Source organism: Tursiops truncatus, chromosome 2 (assembly GCF_011762595.2).
Source record: "Tursiops truncatus isolate mTurTru1 chromosome 2, mTurTru1.mat.Y, whole genome shotgun sequence".
Classification (NCBI taxonomy): domain Eukaryota; kingdom Metazoa; phylum Chordata; class Mammalia; order Artiodactyla; family Delphinidae; genus Tursiops; species Tursiops truncatus.
This window is the reverse complement of record NC_047035.1, coordinates 77,670,819-77,698,564: the sequence shown is the minus strand read 5'-3', so window position 1 is coordinate 77,698,564 and position 27,746 is coordinate 77,670,819. Positions and strand designations below refer to the sequence as shown.

The following is a 27,746-nucleotide window of genomic DNA, read 5'->3' as shown; positions in this document are numbered from 1 at the left end:
GGCCTGAGGTAGGTGGGAGGGCGAATAGAAGACGTCTGGGGTCTCTTCCCCTTTTCTGTGTACATAGAGAGGGAAGTCCCTTCTCCCCATTTGTCCCTTGTTCACAATATCCTCCATAATGGTTTAATCTAGTTGTAACACTAAGAAGGATCCCACTGTTCCCAGCGTCCGTGAAGTGTCTAGGAGCAGAGCAGTGGAGGAGAGGCAAACAGATGCAAATGGTGTCCTGACTCCTGAGGCAGGTGAGTCACTTCCGGATGATCCCCTGCTTCTTGAGGAAAACTATTGCCAAGTCCTATTCCTGGAGCTTTCACTCTAGCTCTCCCTAGACTCTTATTGCTGCTGGATGCAGAGTCTTAGCAGATGGGGTCGAAAGAATGGCTAGTCATTCATTTTGCTAAGTGAGATGAGCCAATCATAAAAGGGAAACCTTCTGTATGATTCTGCTTACATGAGGTACCTTAGAGCAGTCAGAGTCACAGAGACAGAAAGTAGAATGGTGGTTGCCAGGGGCTGAAGGAAGGAGAGAACGGGGGAGTTATGGTTTAATGAGTACAGAGTTTGCCTTCAGAGAAGATGAAAAAGTGCTGGAGACGGCTGGTGTTGACGGTTCTTGATAATAACAAAAGAATGGCTAGGCAAAGAAAGACCTGGGGCCAGTTCAGAGCTGCTTACCTTTTCTGTGCATTCTCCAAGTGACTTTCTTCCACTGTATGCTCTTTTTTGGCTGTGAAAGAAATAATTATGGTTAAAATCGTATTTTCTTCCAGCATATCCTTTGTGTAATCTTCTAACTTTGATTATACCCATTCATTATCAAAATAAATCCGAATTAGGGGTTGGAAGGCCCTACCACGTGTCCTGGCAATTGTACTCAATTCGCTACATCTACTACCATGGCTTTCTTGATAATGGTGGCCATATAATTCATGGTTCTCTCTGGGATAGTTTTGAAAGGGGGGAATATTACTAATTACTCTGGGCCAAGGCTTAAATTGTAACATCCCTGGCCAGACTGGATCACGTGGTCAGCCTAGCTATAGCTGGTCTCTTTGGGAGCCTTGCCATGTGCTCAGCACTCCCCCTTTCCCCACAACCACCACTACCACAAAATAAACCCAGTACCACCTGCAGTAGTTCTGCTCAGATTCAAAGGAATTCACTGTAATCCTTGCGTACTCTGTCTCTACACCCATGGTCTAGGGAAGCCTATGGTCTCTTTCCTGAGAATGTTTTTAAATGCACTGAAAAAATACTTAAAGTTACTAAGGAAATCAACGATGCTGAGGTAGAATTCTGAATTGACAGATTAAGAACCCACACTCCGTAGGGACCACAGGAAAACCGGGAGGTTTCATTTGGGGGTGGTTCTTTTACATATTCTTCTCTCTGATCAGAAAATAAACATTGGGGTGCATGTGTCTTTTTGAATTATGGTTTTCTGTGGGTATATGCCCAGTAGTGGGATTGCTGGGTCGTATGGTAGTTCTATTTTTACTTTTTTAAGGAACCTCCATACTGTTCTTCATAGTGGTTGTATCAATTTACCATTCCCACCAACAGTGCAAGAGGGTTCCCTTTATTTAATATTTGTAGATTTTTTGATGATGGCCATCCTGAGCAGTGTGAGGTGATACTTCATTGTAGTTTTGATTTCCATTTTTCTAATAATTAGTGATGTTGAGCCTCTTTTCATGTGTTTGTTGGCCACCTGTATGTCTTCTTTGGAGAAATGTCTATTTAGGTCCTCCACCCATTTTTTGATTGGGTTATTTGCTTTTTTTTTTGCGGTACGCGGGCCTCTCACTGCTGCGGCCTCTCCCGCTGTGGAGCACAGGCTCTGGACGCACAGGCCCAGCGGCTATGGCCCACGGGCCCAGCTGCTCCGCAGCACGTGGGATCCTCCCAGACCGGGGTGTGAACCCGTGTCCCCTGCATCAGCAGGCGGACTGTCAACCACTGCGCCACAAGGGAAGCCCCTATTTGCTTTTTTGATATTGAGCTGCATGAGCTATTTCATCAACAGAGGAATGGATAAAGAATATGTGGTACATATATATAATGGAATAGTACTTAGCCACTAAAGGGAACGAAATTGGGTCATTTGTAGAGACGTGGATGGACTGTCATGCAGAGTGAAGTAAGTCAGAGAGAGAAAGTAAGTCAGAAGTAAGTCAGAAAGAGAAAAACAAATATCGTATACTAATGCATATGTGTGGAATCTAAAAAAGTTGTATAGGTGATCTCATTTGCAAAGCAGAAATAGAGACACAGATGTAGAGATATGGATACCAAGGGGGAAGGTGGGGTGGAATGAATTGGGAGATGGGGATTGACATATGTACACTATTGATACTATGTATAAAATAGGTAAGGTAACTAATGAGAACCTACTGTATAGCACAGGGAACTCTACTCAGTGCACTGTGGTGACCTATATGGGAAGGAAATCCAAAAAAGGGGATACATGTATACGTATAGCTGATTTACTTTGCTGTACAGTATAAACTAACACAACATTGTAAAGCAACTATACTCCAATAATAAAAAAAAGATAATACTGTCATATATGATAATACAACTCTTACAGGAGACATCTTAAAAATGTCTAGAAAAATCATCAAGTCATAATCTCTATGAGCCTTAAGATTCCTTTCATTTAGATACCCCATGCTCTTGGGTTGGAAGAATTAATATCATTAAAATGGCCATACTACCCAAAGCAATCTACAGATTTAATGTGACCCCTATCAAACTACCCATGACATTTTTCACAGAATTAGAATAAATAATCCTAATATTTCTATGGAATCATAAAAGACCCCAAATTGCCAAAGTAATCCTGAGGAAAAAGAAAAAAGCAAGAGGCATAACCCTCTCAGACTTCAGACAATACTACGAAGCTACAGTAATCCAAACAGCATGGTATTGGCACAAAAACAGACATATAGATCAATGAAAAAGAATAGAGAGTCCAGAAATAAACCCACACACCTATGGTCAAATAGTCTTTGACAAAGGAGACAAGGATATACAATGGGAAGAAGTCTCTTCAGCAAGTGGTCCAGCAAGCTGGACAGCCACATGCAAATCAATGAACTTAGAACACACCCTCACACTATAAACAAACATAAACTCAAAATGGCTTAAAGACTTAAATATAAGACATGATACCATAAAACTCCTAGAAGAGAACATAGGCAAAACATTCCCTGACATAAATTGTACCAATGTTTTCTTAGGTCAGTCTCCCAAGGCAATAGAAATAAAAGCAAAAATGAACAAATGGGACCAAGTCAAACTTACAAGCTTTTGCAAAGTGAAGGAAACCATAAACAAAATGAAAAGACAACCTACAGAATGGGAGAAAATACTTGCAAAAGATGTGATCAACAAGGGCTTAATTTCCAAAATATACAAACAGCTCATACAACTCAACAACAAAAAAACAAGTAATCTAATCGAAAAATGGGCAGAAGACCTAAGACATTTCTCCAAAGAAGACATACAGCTGGCCAACAGGCACATAAAAGATAAAAACTACAATGAGATCAAAGATTAAAACTACCTCACACCAGTCAGAATGGCCATCACTAAAAAGTATACAAATAACAAATGCTAGAGAGGGTGTGGATAAAAGGGAACCCTCCTACACTGTTGGTGGGAATGTAAGTTGGAGCAGCTATTATGAAAAACAGTATGGAGGTTCCTCAAAAAACTAAAAATAGAGTTGCCATATGATCCAGCAATCCCACTCCTGGGCATATATATCTGGACAAAACTATAATTCAAAAAGTAGCCAGCACATGGAAACAACCTAAATATCCATCAACAGATGAATGGATAAAGAAGGTATGGTACATATATACAATGGAATATTACTCAGCCATAAAAAGGAATGAAATGATGCCATTTGCAGCAACATGGATGGACCTAGAGATTATCATACTAAGTGAAGTAAGACAGAAAGAGAAAGACAAACACCATATGATATCACATGTGGAATCTAAAATATGACGCAAATGAACTTATCTATGAAACAGAAACAGACTCACCGACATAGAGAACAGACATGTGGTTGCCAAGGGGGAAGGGGTATGGAGGAGGCATGGAGGGGGAGTTTGGGATTAGCAGATGCAAACTAGTATATATATAATGGATAAATAACAAGGTCTTCCTATATAGCACACAGAACTATATTCAATATCCTGTGATAAACGTAATGGAAAAGAATATTAAAAAATAAAAAAAGAATGTAGGGGAAAAAGCCTGGACCTGTCTAAGAGGCAAGAGACCATTGTTTTGGGGTGCGCGAGGAGAGGGGATTCAGAGCACTGTCTAAACGTGCTCCAGAGATAAGCGCAAGCCACGGTTATCAGCGTGGACACCGGAGACGGGCATGAAATGCTAAGGCTGCTGCTGCAGCCACCAAGAAGCCTGTGTGCGAGCACAGGTCACTATCCACACACCCCTTCCAGGGAGCCTGTGCAGCCCGCCACTGCCAGGGTCCCGGGATCCAGGGACAACTCCCCCGGAAGAACGCACGGCGTGCCTCAGGCTGTTGCAACGTCGTGTTGGCCTCTGCCGCCGCAGGCCGGCCCTGCATTCTATACCCCTCCCTTCCCCCCGCCTGAGTGAGCCAGAGTGCCCTAATCAGCTGCTACTTTAACCCCGTCCTGTCTGAGCGAAGAACAGACGCCCTCAGGCGACCTACACGCAAAGGCGGGGCCAAATCCAAAGATGAACCCCAGGAGCTGTGTGAAAAAAGAGAAAGGTAAAACTCTCCCATCAGCCTCAGGAGCAGCGGATTAAATCTCCACAATCAACTTGATGTACCTGCATCTGTGGAATACCTGAATAGACAACGAATCATCCAAATTGAGGTGGTGAATATTGGGAGCGACAATATATATATTTTTTTCCTTTTTCTCTTTTTGTGAGTATGTATGTGTATGCTTCTTTGTGTCATTTTGTCGGTATAGCTTTGCTTTTACCATTTGTCCTAGGGGTCTGTCTATCTGGTTTTTTTTTAGTATAGTTTTTATCACTTGTTATCATTGGTGGATTTGTTTTTTGGTTTGGTTGCTCTCCTCTTTCCTTTTTTTAATTACTTAAAAATTTTTTAATATGTTTAATAATTATTTTTTATTTTAATAACTTTATTTTTCCTTCCTCCCTTCCTTCCTTTCTTTTTTCTCCCTTTTCCTCTGAGCCATGTGGTTTACAGGGTCTTGGTGCTCCGGCCGGGTGTCAGGCCTGTCCATCTGAGGTGGGAGAGCCGAGTTCAGGACATTGGTCCACCAGATATCTCCCGGCTCCACGTAATATCAAACAGTGAAAACTCTCCCAGAGATCTCCATCTCAATGCTAAGCTCCACTCAACGACCAGCAAGCTACAGTGCTGGACACCCTATGCCAAACAACTAGCAAGACAGGAACACAACCCCACCCATTAGCAGAGAGCCCGCCTAAAATCATAATGAAGTCACAGACACCACACCAGACACAGCCCTGCCCACCAGAAAGACAAGATCCAGACTCATCCACCAGAACACAGGTACTAGTCCCCTCCGCCAGGAAGCCTACACAACCCACTGAACCAACCTTACCCACTGGGAGCAGACACCAAAAACAATGGGAACGACGAACCTGCAGCCTGCAAAAAGGAGACCCCAAACACAGTAAGTTAAGCAAAATGAGAGGACAGAGAACACAGGGCAGATGAAGAAGAAAGGTAAAAACCCACTGGACCAAACAAATGAAGAGGAAATAGGCAGTCTGCCTGAAAAAGAATTCACAGTAATGATAGTAAAGATGATCCAAAATCTTGGAAATAGAATGGAGAAAATACAAGAAACGTTTAACAAGGGCCTAGAAGAATGAAAGAGCAAACAAACAATGCTGAACAACACAATAAATGAAATTAAAAATTCTCTAGAAGGAATCAATAGCAGAATAACTGAGGCAGAAGAACGGATAAGTGACCTGGAAGATAAAATAGTGGAAATAACTACTGCAGAGCAGAATAAAGAAAAAAGAATGAAAAGAATTGAGGACAGTCTCAGAGACCTCTGGGACAACATTAAACACACCAACATTTGAATTATCAGGGTCCCAGAAGAAGAAGAGAAAAAGAAAGGGACTGAGAAAATATTTGAAGAGATTACAGTTGAAAACTTCCCTAATATGGGAAAGGAAATAGTTAATCAAGTCCAGGAAGCGCAGAGAGTCCCACCCATACAGGATAAATCCAAGAAGAAACACGCCAAGACACATATTAATCAAATTATCAAAAATTAAATACAAAGAAACCATATTAAAAACAGCAAGGGAAAAACAACAAATAACATACATGGGAATCCCCATAAGGTTAACAGATGATCTTTCAGCAGAAACTCTGCAAGCCAGAAGGGAGTGGCAGGACGTATTTAAAGTGATGAAAGGGGAAAACCTACAATCAAGATTACTCTACCCAGCAAGGATCTCATTCAGATTTGATGGAGAAATTAAAACCTTTACAGACAAGCAAAAGCTAAGAGAATTCAGCACCACCAAACCAGCTTTACAACAAATGCTAAAGGAACTCCTCTAGGCAGGAAACAAAAGAGAAGGAAAAGACCTATAATAACAAACCCAAAACAATTAAGAAAATGGTAACGGGAACATAGATATCAATAATTACCTTAAATGTAAATGGATTAAATGCTCCAACCAAAAGACATAGACTGGCTGAATGGATATAAAAACAAGACCCATATATATGCTGTCTACAAGAGACCCACTTCAGACCTAGGGACACATACAGACTGAAATTGAGGGGATGGAAAAAGATATTCTATGCAAATGGAAATCAAAAGAAAGCTGGAGTAGCAGTTCTTCTATCAGATAAAACAGACATTAGGGCTTCCCTGGTGGCACAGTGGTTGAGAGTCTGCCTGCCGATGCAGGGGACACAGGTTCGTGCCCCAGTCCGAGAAGATCCCACATGCCGTGGAGCAGCTGGGCCCGTGAGCCATGGCCACTGAGCCTGTGCGTCCGGAGCCTGCGCTCCACAACGGGAGAGGCCAAACAATGAGAGGCCTGCGTACCGCAAAAAAAAAAAAAAAAAAGACTTTAAAATAAAGACTATTACAAGAGACAAATAAGGACACTACATAATGATCAAGGGATCAGTCCAAGAAGAAGATATAACAATTGTAAATATTTATGCACCCAACATAGGAGCACCTCAATACATAAGGCAAATACTAACAGCCATAAACGAGGGAATCGACAGTAACACAATCATAGTAGGGGACTTTAACACCCCACTTTCACCAATGGACAGATCATCCAAAATGAAAATAAATAAGGAAACACAAGCTTTAAATGATGTGTTAAACAAGATGGACTTAATTGATATTTACAGGACATTCCATCCAAAACCAACAGAATACACTTTCTTCTCAAGTGCTCATGGAACATTCTCCAGGATAAATCATACCTTGGGTCACAAATCAAGCCTTGGTAAATTTAAAAAAATCTGAAATTGTATCAAGAATTTTTTTTTGACCACAATGCTATGAGACTAGATATCAATTACAGGAAAAAAATCTGTAAAAAATACAAACACATGGAGGCTAAACAGTACATTACTAAATAACCAAGAGATCACTGAAGAAATCAAAGAGGAAATCAAAAAATACCTAGAGACAAATGACAATGAAAATACGACAACCCAAAACCTATGGGATGCAGCAAAAGCAGTTCTAAGATGGAAGTTTATAGCAATACAATCCTACCTCAAGAAACAAGAAACATCTCAAATAAACAACTTAACTTTACACCTAAAGCAATTAGAGAAAGAAGAAAAAAAAAAACCCCCAAACTTCACAGAAGGAAAGAAATCATAAAGACCAGTTCAGAAATAAATGAAAAAGCAATGAAGGAAATAATAGCAAAGATCAATAAAATTAAAAGTTGGTTCTTAGAGAAGATAAACAAAATTGATAAACCATTAGCCAGACTTATCAAGAAAAAAAGGGAGAAGGCTCAAATCAACAGAATTAGATATGAAAAAGGAGCAGTAACAACTGACACTGCAGAAATACAAAGGATCATGAGAGGTTACTACAAGCAGCTATATGCCAATAAAATGGACAGCCTGGAAGAAATGGACAAATTCTTAGAAAAGCACAACCTTCTGAGACTGAACCAGGAAGAAGTAGAAAATATAAACAGACCAATCACAAGCACTGAAATTGAGACTGCAATTAAAAATCTTCCAACAAGCAAAAGCCCAGGACCAGATGGCTTCACAGGCAAATTCTATCAAACATTTAGAGAAGAGCTAACACCTATCCTTCTCAAACTCTTCCAAAATATAGCAGAGGGAGGAACACTCCCAAACTCATTCTACGAGGCCACCATCACCCTGATACCAAAACCAGACAAAGATGTCACAAAGAAAGAAAACTACAGGCCAATATCACTGATGAACATAGATGCAAAATCCTCAACAAAATACTAGGAAAAAGAATCCAACAGCACATTAAAAGTATCGTACACCATGATCAAGTGGGGTTTATCCCAGGAATGCAATGATACTTCAATATATGCAAATCAATCAATGTGATACACCATATTAACAAACTGAAGGGTAAAAACCATATGATCACATCTCAACAGATGCAGGAAAAGCTTTCGACAAAATTCAACACCCATTTATGATAAAAAAAAAAAAAAAAACCCTCCAGAAAGTAGGCATAGAGGGAACTTACCTCAACATAATAAAGGTCATATATGACAAACCCACAGCCAACATCATCCTCAATGGTGGAAAACTGAAACCATTTCCACTAAGATCAGGAACAAGACAAGGTTGCCCACTCTCACCACTGTTATTCCACATAGTTTTGGAAGTCTTAGCCATAGCAATCAGAGAAGAAAAAGAAATAAGAAGAATCAAAATCAGAAAAGAAGAAGTAAAACTGTCACTGTTTGCAGATGACATGATACTATACATAGATAACCCTAAAGATGCCACCAGAAAACTAGTAGAGTTAATAAATGAATTTGGTACAGTAGCAGGATCCAAAATTAGCAGAACATAGCAGAACATGTAGCAGTAAACTATAAGACACTGATGAAAGAAATTAAAGATGATACAAACAGGTGGAGAGCTATACCGTGTTCTTGGATTGGAAGAATCAACACTGTGAAAATGACTATACTACCCAAAGCAATCTACAGATTCAGTGCAATCCCTATGAAACTACCAATGGCATTTTTCACAGAACTAGAACAAAAAATTGCACAATTTGTATGGAAACACAAAAGACCTTGAATAGCCAAAACAATCTTGATAAAAACAGAGCTGGAGGAATCAGGCTCCCTGACTTCAGACTATACTACAAAGTTACTACAAAGTAATCAAGGCAGTATGGTAGTGGCATAAAAACAGAAATATAGATCAATGGAACAGGACAGAAAGCCCAGAGATAAACCCACACACATATGGTCACCTTATTTTTGATAAAGGAGGCAAGCATATACAATGAAGAAAAGACAGCCTCTTCCATAAGTGGTGCTGGGAAAACTGGACAGCCATATGTAAAAGTATGAAATTAGAACACTCCCTAACAACATACACAAAAATAAACTAAAAATGGATTAAAGACCTAAACGTAAGGCCAGACACTATAAAACTCTTAGAGGAAAACATAGGCAGAGCACTGTATGACATAAATCACAGCAAGATCCTTTTTGATCCACCTCCTAGAGAAATGGAAATAAAAACAAAAATAAACAAATGGGATCTAATGAAACTTAAAGGCTTTTGCACACCAAAGAAACCATAAACAAGATGAAAAGACAACCCTCAGAATGAGAGAAAATATTCGCAAATGAAGCAACTGACAAAGGATTAATCTCCAAAATTTACAAGCAGCTCATGCAGCTCAATATCAAAAAAAACAAACAACCCAATCCAAAAATGGGCAGAAGATCTAAATAGACATTTCTCCAAGGAAGATATACAGATTGCCAACAAACACATGAAAGGATGCTCAACATCAAAATCATTAGAGAAATGCAAATCAAAAGTACAACGAGGTATCACCTCACACCACTCAGAATGGCCATCGTCAAATATCAACAAACAATGAATGCTGGAGAAGGTGTGGAGAAAAGGGAACCCTGTTGGGAAGGTAAACTGATACAGCCACTATGGAGAACAGTATGGAGGTTCCTTAAAAAAACTAAAAATAGAACTACCATACAACCCAGCTATCCCACTCTTTGGCATATACCCTGAGAAAACCATAATTCAAAAAGAGTCATGTACCACAATGTTCATTGCAGCTCTATTTACATTAGCCAGGACATGGAAGCAACCTAAGTGTCCATCGACAGATGAATGGATAAAGAAGATGTGGCACACATATACAATGGAATTGTACTCAGCCATAAAAAGAAACGAAATTGAGTTATTTGTAGTGAGGTGGATGGATCTAGAGTCTGTCATACAGAGTGAAATAAGTCAGAAAGAGAAAAACAAATACCGTATGCTAACACATATATATGGAATGTAAAAAAAAAAAAAGAAAAAACTCGTTATGAAGAACCTAGGGGCAGGACAGGAATAAAGACACAGACATAGAGAATGGACTTGAGGACACGGGGAAGGGCAAGGGGAAGCTGGGACGAAGTGAGAGAGTGGCATGGACTTATATATACTACTAAATGTAAAACAGATAGCTAGTGGGAAGCAGCCGCATAGCACAGGGAGATCAGCTAGGTGCTTTGTGACCACCTAGAGCAGTGGGGTAGGGAGGGTGGGAGCGAGACGCAAGAGGGAAGAGATATGGGGATATATGTATAGCTGATTCACTTTGTTATAAAGCAGAAACTAACACACCATTGTAAAGCAATTATACTCCAATAAAGATATTTAAAAAAATGTATACATATGTATAATTGAATCACTTTGCTGTAGAGGAGGAGAAAATAACACAACATTGTAAATCAACTATACTTCAATTAAAAAAAAGATGCCTTTCATTATGGCTACAATGATGCAAAATGAATGGGAAAAGAAAATCAATTGTATCTAGGGCCTATGTTGTGATACTTCATGAAAGGTATGAAAGAATTTTAAAATATCACTGTTTAATTAAGCCTAACTCTGCCATGTGCTACCTGTGTGACTAGGCAAGTCACTCATGATCAACTGTGTAGTTACGGCCTCATCTGTCCTCTTAGCATATCCACAGAGACTACCATCATACAGCTGGTATAAAGATTACGTGAGACAATACATGTAAAGCCCTTAGCACCTAAGACACGCTCAGTAAATGACGTGACAGGTCTTACTGGCACCTCATCATCATTCCCTTTATCACTGATGATAAAATGGAAATTCTGTCAAGTTACTCCCCTGCTCAGAACAGCTTGCCATCTCTCTTGACATAAGCTCTGAAGTCTTCACAGTGGCCCCAAGGCCCTGCCAGTCTACTCCCCGGCTCCTCTGTGACATCTCCTCCTCCTTCCCATGTTCATTCCTTTCCAGTCCGGCTGGCCAGCTGGCTGATGGAGCGCACTGAGCACGTGCACTGGGGATCTTTGCACTTGCCTCTCCTCCTCCCTGGGGCCCCCTGCCCACAGTCTCTGCATGACTGGGCCCCTCACTCCATTAGGTCTCAGCTCAAACATCACCTTCTCTGATCCTGCTAAATGAAAGACCATCCCTTGCCATGTATCCTCCCCACCCTTTTCCCTATAGCCTCTGTCTACTTGACAGACTAGGCAGTTACTCATTTGTTTATTATACGACACTGAATGGAAGCTTCAAGAGAGCAGCCAGTTCACCTGGCCCGTTTTCTTTTGTGCCTTAAACACGGAAAAGTGTCCACATATTAAATAAATTATTTTAGCTAAAAATGTATATATTGGACAATGGTTGCTTAAACAGAGAGATACTAAGTTTCCTAAACATAAAACTTTATATTCAGAATATGAACACAGGCTAAAGAAGAATGTCAGGCTAAAGTTGTATAGTATTATCTCTAAGTCCAGTAAATTTCAACAAAAATATTTTTTTATATTAAAATGATTTGGCTTGGATAACAACATCCTTCTCGGTAAAGTCATAGTCATTGCTATCTTTTGTGCTATGATTCCCCCCTATCCTCCTAGCAGGAATCTTTAGAATTAGTCGGGTTCTTAGTCAATCAGATACAGAGGAGTGACTTACGTCTCTCATGGGCTACCAAGTTCCCCCAAATGTGAAACAAGCTACTGGTTTGTTCTCATCCAGTGATTATTAATTATGCACATGGCCAAACAAGGGGGAAAATTCCTTTAAGGCATGAGTGATCTTCCTGGAGCACAGCTGTTGTTCTCCGTCACCAGGTGTTTCTAACTGGCTACTTCCACTTTGTGCTAAGCAGACTGTGGTCAACCCGTCATTGCATATAAATTTAGTGACGAGAAATACCCTCTCCAAACTGAATTAAGATGAGATTAAGATTGTGCAATAGCTCTATGAATATGGTTATTTGGAAAAAAACAGCATCCGAATGTAAAAGGAGGTATCACTAAGAGGCAATGCATTCTGCAGAACCTCTGAGGGTTTTGGGGACAAGAGCCTTCAGGAAAAGGAGAAGAACCTAGAGATCTCAAGTCGTCCTAAGCCGAGGGCCTATGTACAGACAGAAAAGGCAGTCACCTCCCTGGTGTGACCTTGACTCTCTACCAGCCTAAAATATTTCTCCTGCCATAATGTGTGAAATTTCCAACCATGTCATTATACATTTTAAGTCCTCAAAACGCTCTGAGCAAAACAAAAAAGACATTACCTAGAAGGAAAATGTTTAAAGACTGGAGTCACAAACTCAAGTTCCAACATCACCAACAAATAAGGTAACTGTAGGCCAAGTGTAAGAATCTTATCATTCCAAAATTCTATCTCTAACTCTTCAATACTGGAACTGACACGATCCCAGTGCAGGGAAGCCACCAGGGAGTGGGAGAGAAATGGGAAGGCCATGCCCCATTTAAGGGAGGGAAGGCACTAGCCACTGCTACCCGATCTTCCACCTTTTTCAGAGAAGCTAGGTTTTTTGTTTTTTTAACACACACACGCACATATATATATATATATATATATATATATATATATATATAATTTATTTATTTAGCTGCATCGGGTCTTAGCTGCAGCACACGGGATCTTCATTGCAGCGTGCGGGATCTTTTCATTGCGGTGCATGGGCTTCTCTCTAGTTGTGGTGTGCGGGTTCAGTAGTTGCAGCACGTGGGGTTGCCCCGCGGCATGCAGGATCTTAGTTCCCCAACCACTGATTGAACCCATGTCCCCGGCATTGGAAGGTGGATTCTTAACCACTAGACCACCAGGGAAGTCCCACAGAAGCTAGGATATTTTAAATGTATGTTCCCAACTTTAGAAAGATGTTTCAAACAGTCTGTAGGAGAAAGATCCCATTCCCACTGGCCGTATCTGGCTCTGAAAGCTCTAGTAGCTACAGACATCACGACATAGGTGGGTCTGTTCTTTCATTCCACGTGCCAGACCCTGTTCTAGGTGCGTAGGATCCCCAGTGAAGAAAGCAGACAAACGCCCCTGTAGAACGTTCATTCTAGGGGAAGACAGACAATCAAACCTGCGAGAATAAGATGCAGTATAAGTAATTTTCAATGATGGGTCTTAGATGGAAACCGTCCTTACGCTACAAATATGACGAGTCGTAGCCCTGAGTCCATGTGTGGAGTTTCCTTAGTTTTCTATGCAACAATCCCATGGATAGAGTATATACGTGCTTCTTTTTCAGTTTAGATTTGGTGCTAGGTGTGGGATAGGGGGGTGGGTAGGCTTCTAGAAGAGTAAGTTTGGAGGTGTTGTCAGATACTGACACAGCACTAGGGGAGATGGAGAAATAACAGGCATCCCCGACCTTGCTTTTCTCTCCTTTCGTTCTCAAGAAGCTGTTTCATTGTCTGCGACAAATTATTTTTCAAATCAGGGGAATAAAAGAGCTGCTTAGAATGTTGATAGTCTCACAGTTTAAGGCAATAAGAAAAACAAACCAGAGTACTAAAATGAGATGTTTCGCTTAACATCAATTCTGTTTTCTCAAGTTCTTTATCGAGTCTAGGTATACACTGTGATGATGGTGATTTACTGGAGGGGCCAGCAGAGAGTGGAATGGTAAGTTTGCTTGGTGACCTACCTACAGCACACTATAATTTCCCTGTCACTGACAGAACTGTGTTGCTTTTCTTACATTTTAATTTTCTCTGTTAAAGAACAATATTTATTTCTCACAATTCTGCGTTGCAGGGAGAAAGCAACACAGCTTCTTTAGAAGGTGTTTTTTGTTTAAGAGATATTTATGTGGATTGTACGTAATGCGGCCTTTACTGAATAAAGGTCATTTGCTTTTGTGTAAATCTTTAATGCCTTGGCATTTTGTTTCCTGGTTCATTTGATGGCCACTGTCTCATTAGTTATCATAGAATTGCCCCACTATAACAATTCTGAAATTCATTAAGTGCTGTGGCCTACCAAGTGAAGCAGAAATGGTCCTTTCTATTCAATGGTTGTGGCCCCAAAGAATGCAAATCAGAACTCAAGAGACTTAAAGGCCGAGTTTTAAGCCCAGCTCTGCCACTTAAACGTCATGGACAAGTTGCTAGTGTCCTGTGTTTCAGTTTCCTCCTCTGGAAAATAATGATAACACCTACCTCCCACATAGTTATGAGGGCTACATGAAAAGGGCACAGTGCTTGGGTGAATCAGAATCATTGCAGTCAGATCTTTGACGGTTCCTTGTCATGTAGAGGCTGCTGGGGACTCAAGCTTCCAGTGGGAGGGCTGCTTTGGCCAAGTTAAATACAAGTATAGTAGAGTGGACAGAGCTTGCGTTTTGCGGCAGGTGGACCTGAGTTGAATTTCTGCTCTGCCACTTATTAACTGAAAGACTTTGGGGAAGTCACTTAACTGCACTGAGCCTTGCCCATAAAATTGGAATGATAAGATTTATCTTACAAGGTGGCTGTAACTATTGGACACAAGAACATGAGAGATGAACACAGTGACAAACACATGCCAGGCACCCACGGATGACTGCTATTTATCACTGATTGGCTGGAAGCAAATGCTAGTAGCCACCGCTCCAGCTCTCTGACTTCGGGATGAATAATACAGAATTTCAAGCAAAATGCTCTTTTCTTGCTTAAGAAGGTCAACCACCATTCTCAGTAGACGATAGTTCTCCCTGTGATCATTTTCATGTCAGATCAGGTGTCCTCTGCTCAAAACCTCACTGTTTTCCCATTTTACTCACCTAAAGCTGATGTCCTTACCCTAAAGCTTTTTCACAGGAGGGTGTTCCCTATATCTGACCTAAAGTTATTTTATTTGTTCTTTCAGCTCATTTTGTTTTATTTACTCCTCAGGAGAAAAAGAGAGAAACTGGTTGATAAGTCTGCACATACTGGGAGTTAAGGGGGTAGGTGTGATGGGAAAGGTACTTATGATTATTCCCACTTTTTTTTTTTTTTTTGGCTGTGTTGGGTCTTCGTTGCTGCAAGTGGGCTTTCTCTAGTTGTGGTGAGCAGGGGCTACTCTTCGTTGTGGTGCGCGGGTTTCTCCTTGCGGTGGCTTCTCTTGTTGCGGAGCACAGGCTCTAGGCGCTCGGGCTTCAGTAGTTGTGGCACGTGGGCTCAGCAGTTGTGGCACACGGGCTCAGTAGTTGTGGCGCACAGCCTTAGTTGCTCCGAGGCATGTGGGATCTTCCCGGACCAGGGCTCGAACCCGTGTCCCCTGCGCTGGCAGGTGGATTCTTAACCACTGCGCCACCAGGGGAGTCCCCTCACCTAATTCTTTTCACACTTAATGATCACAGGTTATGCAATCTTTGATCTGATTAACTGAGTTACTTCTCCAATGCTAAAGGAAAGATAATGATAGGGGTCTGTTTTAACAAGGTAAGTTTTCTGAGAGCAAAGATTCCTTAAGTTCTAGGCTCCATATAGTGACCTGCAGCAGGTTCCCTGCTTGCACGATATATCCAGTTCTCTGCAGTGCTACCAGATTGCCAGTTTAAAAGGCAAACTGCATTATGCCACTGCTCTGCTTAGTGTGTTCACTTGGCTCCTCCCCTCCACGTCTTCTGGGATGCACTTAACTCACAAGGTACAGTAAGCCCTCCACAACCTGGCTCCTGCTGCTCCCACTAGGTGCCCCATGCTCCTGTGATGTGGGACTCCTCGCCATTCCCGGCATTCCTCCTACTTTCTTGTGCCTTTATCGTTTGGCATACTGCTTCCTCTGCTGTTTAAAACTTTTTAAGTTTTTATTGAAGTATACTTGATGTGCAATATTGTGTAAGTTACAGGTGTACAATACAGTGATTCACAATTTTTAAAGGTTATACTCTTTATAGTTGTTATAAAATATTGGCTATATTCCTTGTGTTGTACAATACATTCTTGTAGCTTATTTTATACATAAGAGTCTGTACTTTTTTTTTTTTTTTTTTGTGGTACGCGGGCCTCTCACTGTTGTGGCCTCTCCCGTTGCGGAGCACAGGCTCCGGACGCGCAGGCTCAGCGGCCATGGCTCACGGGCCCAGCCGCTCCGTGGCATGTGGGATCTTCCCGGACTGGGGCACGAACCCGCGTCCCCGGAATCGGACTCTCAACCACTGCGCCACCAGGGAAGCCTGAGTCTGTACTTCTTAATCCCCTACCCCTATCAAGCCCCTCCCCCGCTTCCCTCTCCCCATTGGTAGCCACTAGTTTGTATCTGTGAATCTGTTCCTTTTTGTGTTATATTCATTAGTTTGCTGTATTTTTTAGATTCCACATATAAGTGATATTTGTCTTTCTCTGTCTGCCTTACTTCACTAAGCATAATACCCTCCCAAGTCCATCCACGTTGATGCACATGGCAAAATTTCATTCATTTTTTATGGCTGACTAGTATTCCATTGTATATACACACCACATCTTCTTTATCCATTTATTTGTTGATGGACACTTAGGTTGCTTCCGTATCTCGGCAATTATAAATATTGCTGCTGTGAACACTGGGGTGCATGCATCTTTTCAAATTAGTATTTTTGATTTTTTCTGGATATATAGCCAGGAGTGGAATTGCTGGGTCATATGGTAGTTCTATATTTAGTTTTTTGAGAAACCTCCATACTGTTTTCCACAGTGCCTGCACCAATTTACATTTCCACCAACAGTGTAGGAGGGTTCCCTTTTCTCCACATCCTCACCAACATTTGTTATTTGTGGCCTTTTTGACAACAGCCATTCTGACACATGTGAGGTGATATCTCACTGTTTTTTTTTTCTTTTTTTTTAAGATTTTCTTTTCTTTCTTTTTTTTTTTTTTGATGTGAACCATTTTTAAAGTTTTTATTGAATTTGTTACAGTATTGCTTCTGTTTTTTTCATGTTTTGGTTTTTTGGCCCTGAGCCATGTGGGATCTTAGCTCCCTGACCAGGGATTGAATCCACACCCTCTGCACTGGAAGGTGAAGTCTTAACCACTGGACCACCAGGGAAGTCCCCTCATTGTGGTTTTGATTTGCATTTCTCTGATGATTAGCAATGCCGGGCATCTTTTCATGTGCCTGTTGGCCATCTGCAGGTACTCTGTGGAAAAATGTCTATTCAGGTCTTCTGCCCATTTTTCAATTGGGTTGTTTGTTTTCTTAATGTTGAGCTGTATGAGCTGTTTATATATTTTGGATATTAACTCCTTATTGGTCATATCACTTGCAAATATTTTCTCCCATTCAGTAAGCTGCCTTTTCTTTTTTGTTGATGGTTTCCTTTGCTATGCAAAAGCTTTTAAGTTTAATTAGGTCCTATTTGTTTATTTTTGCTTTTATTTCCTTTGCTTTGGGGGATAGATCCAAAAAAATATTGCTACGATTTATGTCAGAGTATTCTACCTACATTTTCCTCTAGGAGTTTTATGGTTTCTGGTCTTACATTTAGGTCTTTAATCCATTTTGAGTTTATTTTTTAATATGGTGAGAGAAAATGTTCTAATTTCACTCTTTTGCATGTAGTTATTAGAAAGAGAAATTAAGGAAACAATCCCATTTACAATCACATCAAAAAGAATAAAATACCTAGGAATAAACCTACTCAAAGGTGTAAAAGATCAGTTCTGAGAAAACTGTAAGACACTGATGAAAGAAACTGAAGATGATACAAACAGATGGGGAAAGATATACCATGTTCTTGGACTGAAAGATTATTATTAAAATGACCATACTATTCAAGGCAATCTACAGATTCAATGCAATCCCTATCAAAAATACCAAGGGCATTTTTCACAGAACTAGAACCAATAATTTTAAGATTTGTATGGAAATACAAAAGACCCCAAATAGCCAAAATAATCTTGAGAAGAACACAGCTGAAGGAATCATGATCCCTGACTTCAGACAATACTACAAAGCTACAGTAATAAACACAGTATGGTACTGGCACAAAAACAAACACAGAGATCAATGGAACCAAATTGAGAACGCAGAAATAAACCCACACACTTATGGTCAATCAATCTATGACAAAGGAGGCAAGAACATACAATGGAGAAAAGACAGTCTCTTCAATAAATGTGCTGGGAAAACTGTTTCCTCTGCTTTGAATGCTTCCTCCTCCTGCCTTTCTCCTTCCCAAACACTACCACTGTAAATGTCCTTCCTTTCTTCAAAAACTGAGCTTTACAAGGACCTCCCATGTGAAGCCCTCCACGCGGCCCTCTTCTCCACGGAGTGGTGAGCACTCTTTCTGCGGAGCTCCAACAGTACTGTGTTCACAAACGTGGGACACAGTACTGGAATCATTGGCTGGCAGTCTGCTTAACTCTACCAAACTCCGTGCTTCTTGAGGGCAGTGACCTAATCTTTTCCATAGTGTTTCTCTCAAGTAACACCTAGTAGCTACTCCACTTATCTGACAGATGGATAAACTGACAGCAAGGGACCCAAACTAACAGAATACACTCCCTGCTCACTATCTCCCCATTAAGGGACCAGGGCCCATTTCTTGGCACAGCAATTTCTAATCTTCCATTTTCTTTTTGCAGCAAAATGAAAGAGTCCAGTAGAATCAAAGGGCAAGAAAATACTGTTTTTCATCCTGTTACAATATATCCTGTTTCAGACTGATACATCATTTAGATTGATATATCACAGGCACAAAGAACATAAACCCTTGAGTTTCATTTATATCAGACTGAATTTTCTGAATATAGTAATTACAAAAATGTGAAGTTTTTATAAGTAAAATGACACTTCCAGAAAATAGACTAAGAACGTTCATCATCTAGATGTACTGAGATATCCAACATTTTATCCCCAAGAGGGTGGCATTCATGCACTGAAAGTGGCAGAGGGAGGTCACTCTTCAAAGAAAGTGGGGGTTTTATGCCAAACATAATTAAGTCATATTTATGGATGCCCACCTGGGAGGTAGTAAATTGTGAAATGAGCGGAAGGGACAGAGGTTGGAGTATCTTCCTAGTATTCTTTACACAGTCTATTACACTTTAACATACCATGGTTTATGGACCTGACGTGGTTGGCATAAACCAACAGGACGCACAGTAAGAAGCTGTTTTTATTACAGCTCTACAAATAGACGAGCTGGTGACACTCACAAGGAAACAAAGGGACCACACTCCACTTCATGTGGTATCCATCTGATGCAATGAGCGTGGCAGCCACTTTTCATTTCTTAGAAAATTGCCCTGTCATGCACTTTTCAGGGGAAAAGAATGCTTCTACCCACGGAGGCAACAGCCCACTGACACTGGAAAAGGGGGGTGGCTTTTTAACATTTATTAGAGAGGAGAAAATATAAATATATGGAATCACTAAGTTATGAAGCGGTCTTACCTTTCCATTTTTTTCTTTTGGTATGCTTGCCCACAGAGGATGAGATCCTCCTAGTTGGTCTTCCTATTTTATTAGTTTTTTTTTTTTTTTGGCTGTGACTAAACTAGAAGAATGATCATTTTTGGTCTGTCACAGAGTTTACATTTGCAAAGGTCTAGCTGGACAGTAAAGTTGAAGTGCCTAAGAGACCATCTCTGAGATTTTCTGTGTAAACTGGTGTGAGGTTGTGCAAAGGCATGGTATCAAGGTTCCCAATGTATGGGTAAAAAAAAATGGATTTCCAGGTCACCTGTCTAAGGCTAAACTGAACTAGAAAACTCAAGCTTTTGATGAAAGTACCAAGTAAAAGACATTGGATCAGAAGACTTTGAAGAGGTCTTGAGAGTCATAAAATCAAAGGGACCCAGATAAAAGGAGCGTGAAAAGTCATCTAGTCTAACCCTCAGGCTTATGTTTGAGCTGAGATACTCTTGTGTTCAATCAGTCTTGCCAGGGTTCATCATTTTCATCTGCCATTTTCAGTTGCCTTTATAACTAAATCTAAATATTTTTGTGGGCATCAAAGGAAAGCAAAATAGTGGTATCACCTAACTTGGGCACCTGGGGCCTTTCTCAACCAAGGTTCTTCATTTGAACTGCAGAACATGGAAATGATTTGAGCAGCTATTTTCTCAGTCTCCTCCCCAACCCACAACCCTCATATGCACAGAAGTACTACCGTTCTAAGTTCATAGGGCTATACAACCCTCATACGCACATAAGTGTTACCGTTCTAAGTTCATAGGGATATACAAACTCATTACACACAATGGTGCCCTTAGGGCAACAGGGCTTAATTCTCTCATCAGTGGTTGGAAAAAGGTCAGTCTTGATGAAATCAAGCTTACAGATGACTTATGAACTTAAGTCATTTAAATTTTAGTATTTCTAAACCCAGGCATGATAATATTCAAATACCTCATAAAATATCATACTGGAATAATAATTTGAATTAGAAAAATCTCCCTGGTTATGTAATGGAAAGAATTATACTATTCTTTTATATTCTATGATGACTGTAATAATTATTTGTGTAGGTGATGAGTACGGTTTAAGGGGCCACAATATAAATCTAAGTGTTCATCAGATTATGCATCTGGTTTTTTCTCCAGAGCAACTATTGCAAAAGTAAACATATTACCCATTCACAATTCTAGGAAGTAATCAGGTTACGAGTATCACTTGGGATATAAATGAAGTAAATTTATCTACCATTCACAAGTCAACCCACTGTGAACACATTATGACACTTTTTTGTTTCAATATATCTCCATCTTCGATGAGACTTTTGCCCCAATAGGTAAGCCTTTCACCCACTCACAATATTGACACAACACTCAACTTTAGACTTCAGAAGGAATTCTGTTCATTATTTTTAAAGGCAACCATTTAATTAGCTGCTAATATTTTACTACCTTCTTTCCTCTGCTTCTCTGTAGTTCAGTGAAATCTCTAAAGACTGTACAACTGTCTGTACAAAGCAATTATTTTTGGTTTCAAGGTGATACAGATGCAATTATTTGAGAAAGTTGATAGGACAGTATCACATACAACCTAGCTATAACCTAGTCCAGCAACTTAATTTTATAGAGATGAGAAAATGGATACCTGAGTTGATGAAGTTACTCTCCTGGGTCACGTTAATAGTGGCAGAATCCAGGTCTCTTGACTCATAATCCAATATATTTCCGATGACCCCTGCTGCTTTCCAAGGGGGGTAGGGTTTTTCTCCAGAATTCTCAAACACCAAGGCGGTATATTGGGGCTGTGCTGTACTGCACATTTTCCATAAGAATATATACATCAGAGAGTAAGTGCCAAGACGGAATTTCACTCTAAAGGTCCTGACTCCTGATGCTTCAAAACAGACGATGGGGGTAAAATTTTAGAATGATCTGTGAGAGGCTCATTAACATTAATAGGAGTCAGGTGGTTGCATTCTCAAACAGGGCCTGAGAGTCTCCACGTTGCCTCATCTTCTAGGCCCATACATACCTTTAACTTATCAGCATTAATAAAAGTGACATGTCTTTTTTTTTTAACGTGACATGTCTTTTGTAAAGATGTTTTTTCTTAGTTCTTTTTCATAGATACTTCTAAACAAGCGTATATATAAAATATGATTTTTACTTAGAGAACAATTATACATAAATCCTGTTTCCTACAGTGTCTACCTTTTCTCCCTGCCATCTCAATCCCAGTGGGAAGGCTCAGACCTTCTACAATGCTTTAGAATTTTTTTTTAGGGGTCATGGAGGAATAGTGAACTCCATCCGTGGGCTCATCATTCATGAAGCAGCCACCGAATGCATCATCATTTAGGAAATATTAGGAATTGCCAAGAATCTAGCTTTGTGAAAAGAGGCTGCCCCTATTCTGGTTCATCAAGAATCCTGGTGAGATTTCAAAGACAATGGGGTCCAGAGTCTCAAGGCTCTAAAGTATTTGGTGACAAACTGCAGGTATACTAATATTGGAAGAACACCTCCTTTCCCAAACAACTCTGTCCTATTTTGGTATTAGCACTAGCCTAAAGGTGCATAATTACATGGACTATGCGTGTGTTTGTGTTTAACTTTGTATTCAAAACGCTTAGCACTTGAGACTCTAAGCTTACTATTAATAAATCAATGGCTTTTTGCTCCATTCATTGGTGAGAATGACTACAAAAGGAGCTGCTAGTTCGAACTTGTAAGGAGGTTCATGAGCAAAGCGGTAACAGGCTCCAAGCTCATTCTTCTCTAATTTAAAAGTAGTGCACTCGGGCTTCCCTGGTGGCGCAGTTGTTGAGAGTCCGCCTGCCGATGCAGGGGACGTGGGTTCGTGCCCCGGTCCGGGAAGATCGCACATGCCGCGGAGTGGCTGGGCCTGTGAGCCACGGCCGCTGAGCCTGCGCGTCCGGAGCCTGTGCTCCGCAACGGGAGACACCACAACAGTGAGAGGCCCGAGTACCTTAAAAAAAAAACAAAAAACAAAACAAAAAAAAAAAGTAGTGCACTCAAAAGCAAGGGCCTCATTTATTTGTTTGTGTATTTCATAGCATTTTAATACCTGGTTTTCAACAAATCTTTCTTTAAGCCCACATTAGCAAATCGGGGAAAAAAGTTCACCAATTGGCTTCTCTGGGTTTCCCATAACTTCCTTTGGTGACTATCCATGTACTTAGAGTCGTCACTTGATTCTTTGTACTTCAACTTATCCATCTGTCCACTGGATAAAATGAAACCTTACAGTTAAGGACCCTGGAGCGACTAGAAACCTAAGAAATTACCTAGTGTAAACCTCTCATGCTATAGTTTAAAAGTGAGCTAAGTTAAACAAGAGGATAATGAATAAATAAATATTGGATTTTATGCTAATAGGACAGTGTACAGGACTGTGACCTCTTCAGCCCCGCAGCCACAGCTAGTGGGACCCAAGGACAGTCAATCCACTGGTTGATCAGCTGCTGAGGAAGCAGTTTAATACGACTGACTAGTGGTGGCAGGGATGATGATGATGATGAACATTCACTGAGGCATATTCAGTGTGTGCCAAGGGATTTACACATCATTTAACCTCTTCAGTGAACATATCAAGTGGGTTCTATATTGTAGATAACAGTGGAGTCATAGCTTCACACTGTTCTATTACTTAGTAGCTGTTGGCCTTGGGCAAACTATTTAACTTGGATAAGAATGAGTTTTCTAATCTATAAATGGAGGTCGTAATAGGACCCATATTAGATAGTTGTTATAATAATTAAATGAGACATTTGTAAGGTACTCAGCCATTGCACATGGCACATTGGCTCAGTAAATGTTAATTATTACTACAATCATTACTATCACCACCACAGCAATTCTTCGTCCAAATGACGCTCGCTTGTTCAACTTTCCTTGGGCTCCCATGAGACTTGTCTGAATAACTGAACATCCTGTTTTTTCTTTAGTGACATTTGAATTCCCACAATAAACTCCCCAAGACCTGAAGCAAACGTAGTAGATCCAAACACCCGGAATCATGCTTTCAAAGGATATCACGAGAAAAAGCTAGGACGTGGTTACAAGTGAAAAAATTCAGCATATAAAGCAGTAGATATGCTGTGACTAAAATTATATTAAAATGTACATCACAGAAATAAATAACATATCTATTAAAAAATATCAGAAGGTAATACTACAGTCGCTATTTCTGCCTCTCTGGTTGATAGGTTGTTTTTCCTTTGCTTTTTAATTTTTTTAAAAGAATTTGCATCACTTTATATAATCAGATAAAGGAACAATAGATGCTATTTGGAAGCAGCAGCACAGCACACTGAAAATAAGTGACTTGCCTAAGGTCCTACAGCTAGTTTGGGGGAAAAAAGAACGCACTTGTTCCCTTGTTCCAGTTTCCACTATTCCACGTTGCTATCCTTCATAGGTTCCTTCTTAAAAACTATAAAACTGTCATATCACTACAGAGTGGGAAATTAGAGAAATAAGAAGTTATAACTGAAAAACAAGCATTTGAGTGAAAGTTATATTTAAATGCATCGTCACCTATTGTACATTAATGTCACTTATTTATACCTTATACATACACACACACACGTGAAACTCTACCGTCTCTATAAAGTAACCATCCTACATATTTGTATGAATTGTCCAGAAATATATCCAATATGATGGGTGGTTTTAATCATATTTTAAAGAATAAAACTCAGATAAAAGGCTGTTATGCATGGTCAGAGATCTTAATAGCTTAAGACGGATCTTAACTAAACAAAAACAAAGAGAGGAAAAAAAGCCAAACTCACATATCAGATAAAATATAACGTGGCACCCATACCTTTACAAAAGAAACTTCCTCTTCGTCTAGATTTATTTATATGAAACCTCTGACATCTTTACAGCAAAAAACCAAAAAGGATGTTTGTTAAATGATAGAAGCTCTCCCTCTAGAAAAATAAGTGCTTAGATGTTTAGCTATGAATACGAATGGACCACCAGAATGTCCAGTAAACCATCATGGAACACCCATTGCTACTGTTAAACCAGTCTTCTTTTAGGACCTTGGCAAAGCTAACTGCACTAGGAAACCGCATTTACAGGGCCACAGTAGCTGAAAAAAGGCTCACTTCCCTGATATCTGCTATTGCTTTGAATATCGAAATACTTTCTTATCTACTTTTCTTTCATGTGGTCAAGAATTTGTTCTAGCTGGGGATTTAAACTGACCCACTAGAAGTGGTACCCAAGAACTACCATAACTTCAATAGTTGTGATGTTACGAAGAATCTAGGTGCAGGGAAAGTAAGCAATAGTGTTTCTTGGGAGATATTTCCAAGAAGAGAAAATAGTGGGAGAACTGGGATTCCCTAAGAAGACACTGTAGAAGATATCTTTCCATATGAAAGCACATTTAATTTGTCCCGCCTGTAAAAGTTACACAGAAGGACCATTAGCTCAGGTGGTCATCATCAGAGTCAGTAAAAGGAAACAAAGAAATGAGGCTAGGTTTTAAGACTGACCACACTGCTTATAAGGCTACTGAGGTGAAGGTGCTGATGGTGAGGTTAACAGAATTCCAGGTGGCTCCTTTGGAGTCATTGTTCAACAGTAATTGTCACCCTCCTTTCTGTCATTTTTATGTTTTCCCCAGATTTTAAAGTAATAAATCCTCATTGTAGAACATTTGTATATTTGAGGAGAAAAAGAAATAAGAAAACAAAAATAGTGTGTAAGTCTTTCTCTGTGTAATGGCCTCTATTCGGATTCATGTCCATTAATGTAGGTATATATTTATGATCACGTACTCATTCGTGGTTTTCTACATAGTTGAGATGATACTGAATATATAATTCAGTTGCTTGCTTTTTCATTTAACGTGTCAAAGGATAGGTCAACTTTTAAATGAATACTTTGATAGATAATTTATAATTACTGAAAATAATTGTTGAAAATTAAGCCTTTATTCCAAAGCAGGTACGGAACCTATGCAAATAAAACAACATAATTTTCTAGAAGTGCAAGATAACATTTCAGAATAATTTTCTGACAGTATTTCTTAAGTGAGATCTTGTAGGAGAAAAATGCTTGGTTATGAAACACTATTAAAACATTATCAAGTCTAATTAAAGCAGATTTTTATCTTTTGATTCAACTTGGAAATAATCCATTGCTTTACCCTTTAGTCTTCTTCTTTTTGAGGCTTTGTAGAGAAATGTTTTAGATGGCCACAAGTATTAAAATCATAAATGCTGCAAAATAAGTTAAAATTTCTGTCCACTGTGCTTAAAGCTAATATACCTGTTCTGTGTTTGGAAAATACAGGATAAAGAAAATATCCTCAACAGGAAAAAGTATTGAGGGTCAGTAGATGCTTGGAAGCAAGTGAGAAACCTCTGAGCATATGACAAGCCACACACACACACCTCACAGGAAAGAGGTCTCCCTGAACATCCGAGAGAGGGGGAAATATCTGGTCAGCTGGAGAAGCGCCACTGTCTCCCTTAGGTGGGAGCCTGAAGCTAGGCGTGCCCATAGCATGAAGCTGATTTCAGAAAGGAGAAAAAAAAAAAAGAGAGAGAGAGAGAGATCATGAAACCAGAGGCTTGAAATGTTTTACTGGAGAAAAACCATGGCATTACCTCCTCCTGTGGAATGATAACAATGATTTATGAAGCTGAAGTCATTTCTTGTGATTGTGCTTCGGGGAGATTGGTTTCACATGAGCTGGGAAGCCAGGCAATGCGAGCTGAAGAGGAGCCCCACATGTTCAACTGAGGCTGGGATCTGCCCTTTTCAAGGGGATTCCAGAGCCCGGCGGAGGGGGGGAGGAAAAGCTATTGCTTTCTGATCCATGCACCACTTTCTTCCCTCCCACGAGCTCTTTAGGTAGACACACGGCTCTTTCATTCTCTCTCTCCTTTTAAAAGTATTACTACTTCTACTATGTGGGAGTAGAAGCTCATTGTAAATACGCAGCAGGATAGTAGCAAAGCCGAGATTAATTCCCCGTGGATTTATAAGGGTCGTTCTCACCCAAGATGACTTGTCCCGTTTCAAAGGTGCTTATGCTGCTGTTTTTATGGCTGGTCACTACCTTTATTCTGGCATATGGTGGCTGGCGCCATGACACGGAGTGAACATTTTATACCTGAATTAAAGTGGATATTTGACAGTTTCTGTCAGAAAGTTCAGAGCAAAGAATTTGTGGGACAAGATTTATGGCATATTTTATATGGGACACATCTGTTTCTTTGCTAGCTTTGTTCCTCCCCTTAAAAAAAATTTAAAGAAGTTTTCTAAAGAAATATAACGATGGATAGAAAAAAAAGAATTCCAAAAGCTGGAGAAAAATATGGTCAAAAGTTGGGTGTTTAGGAGCTAATTTAAAAAACAAAGCAAAAACCCAAAAAAGAACCACTTCTTATTTGGAGAGGGAAAAATGACTCATGGTCATGAATAAAAGCTCAGCGAAACAACGCTGTTATCATTGGCAATTATTTTATGGTTGGTTTAATGCCATTTATATAATGAAGTTAAAAATTTAAGTGCATAACCTACCATTTTCTGCATACTTGAAACAGGACTAGAAAGAATAATGTGCCTTTGATGTACTCTTAAAGATTTCACCATTCCAAATGGTGGACTAAATAATAAAAGTCCAACCACATCGGTGTTGAACAAAAAAATTGCAGATATTTAAACATTTAAAATGGATATGCCTAAAGATAAACGCAGACAATTTCCAACCCAAATCCATCAACACAATGTGAAGGGCATATGTAAACTTCATCGTCATCTAAAAACT

The 27,746-nt window shown here is 39.9% G+C and overlaps 1 protein-coding gene across 2 annotated transcripts in view; it reads right to left on the bottom strand.

The window, feature by feature from the left end:
* Nucleotides 1-27,746, bottom strand: part of FMN1 (formin 1) — a 425,437-nt gene that overhangs the window by 33,122 nt on the left and 364,569 nt on the right. For both annotated transcript variants that reach the window (XM_073800707.1, XM_033851415.2), the window contains one exon: nt 676-727. In XM_073800707.1, the coding sequence (XP_073656808.1) occupies nt 676-727 (52 nt within the window). The remainder of the gene's footprint in view (nt 1-675; nt 728-27,746) is intronic.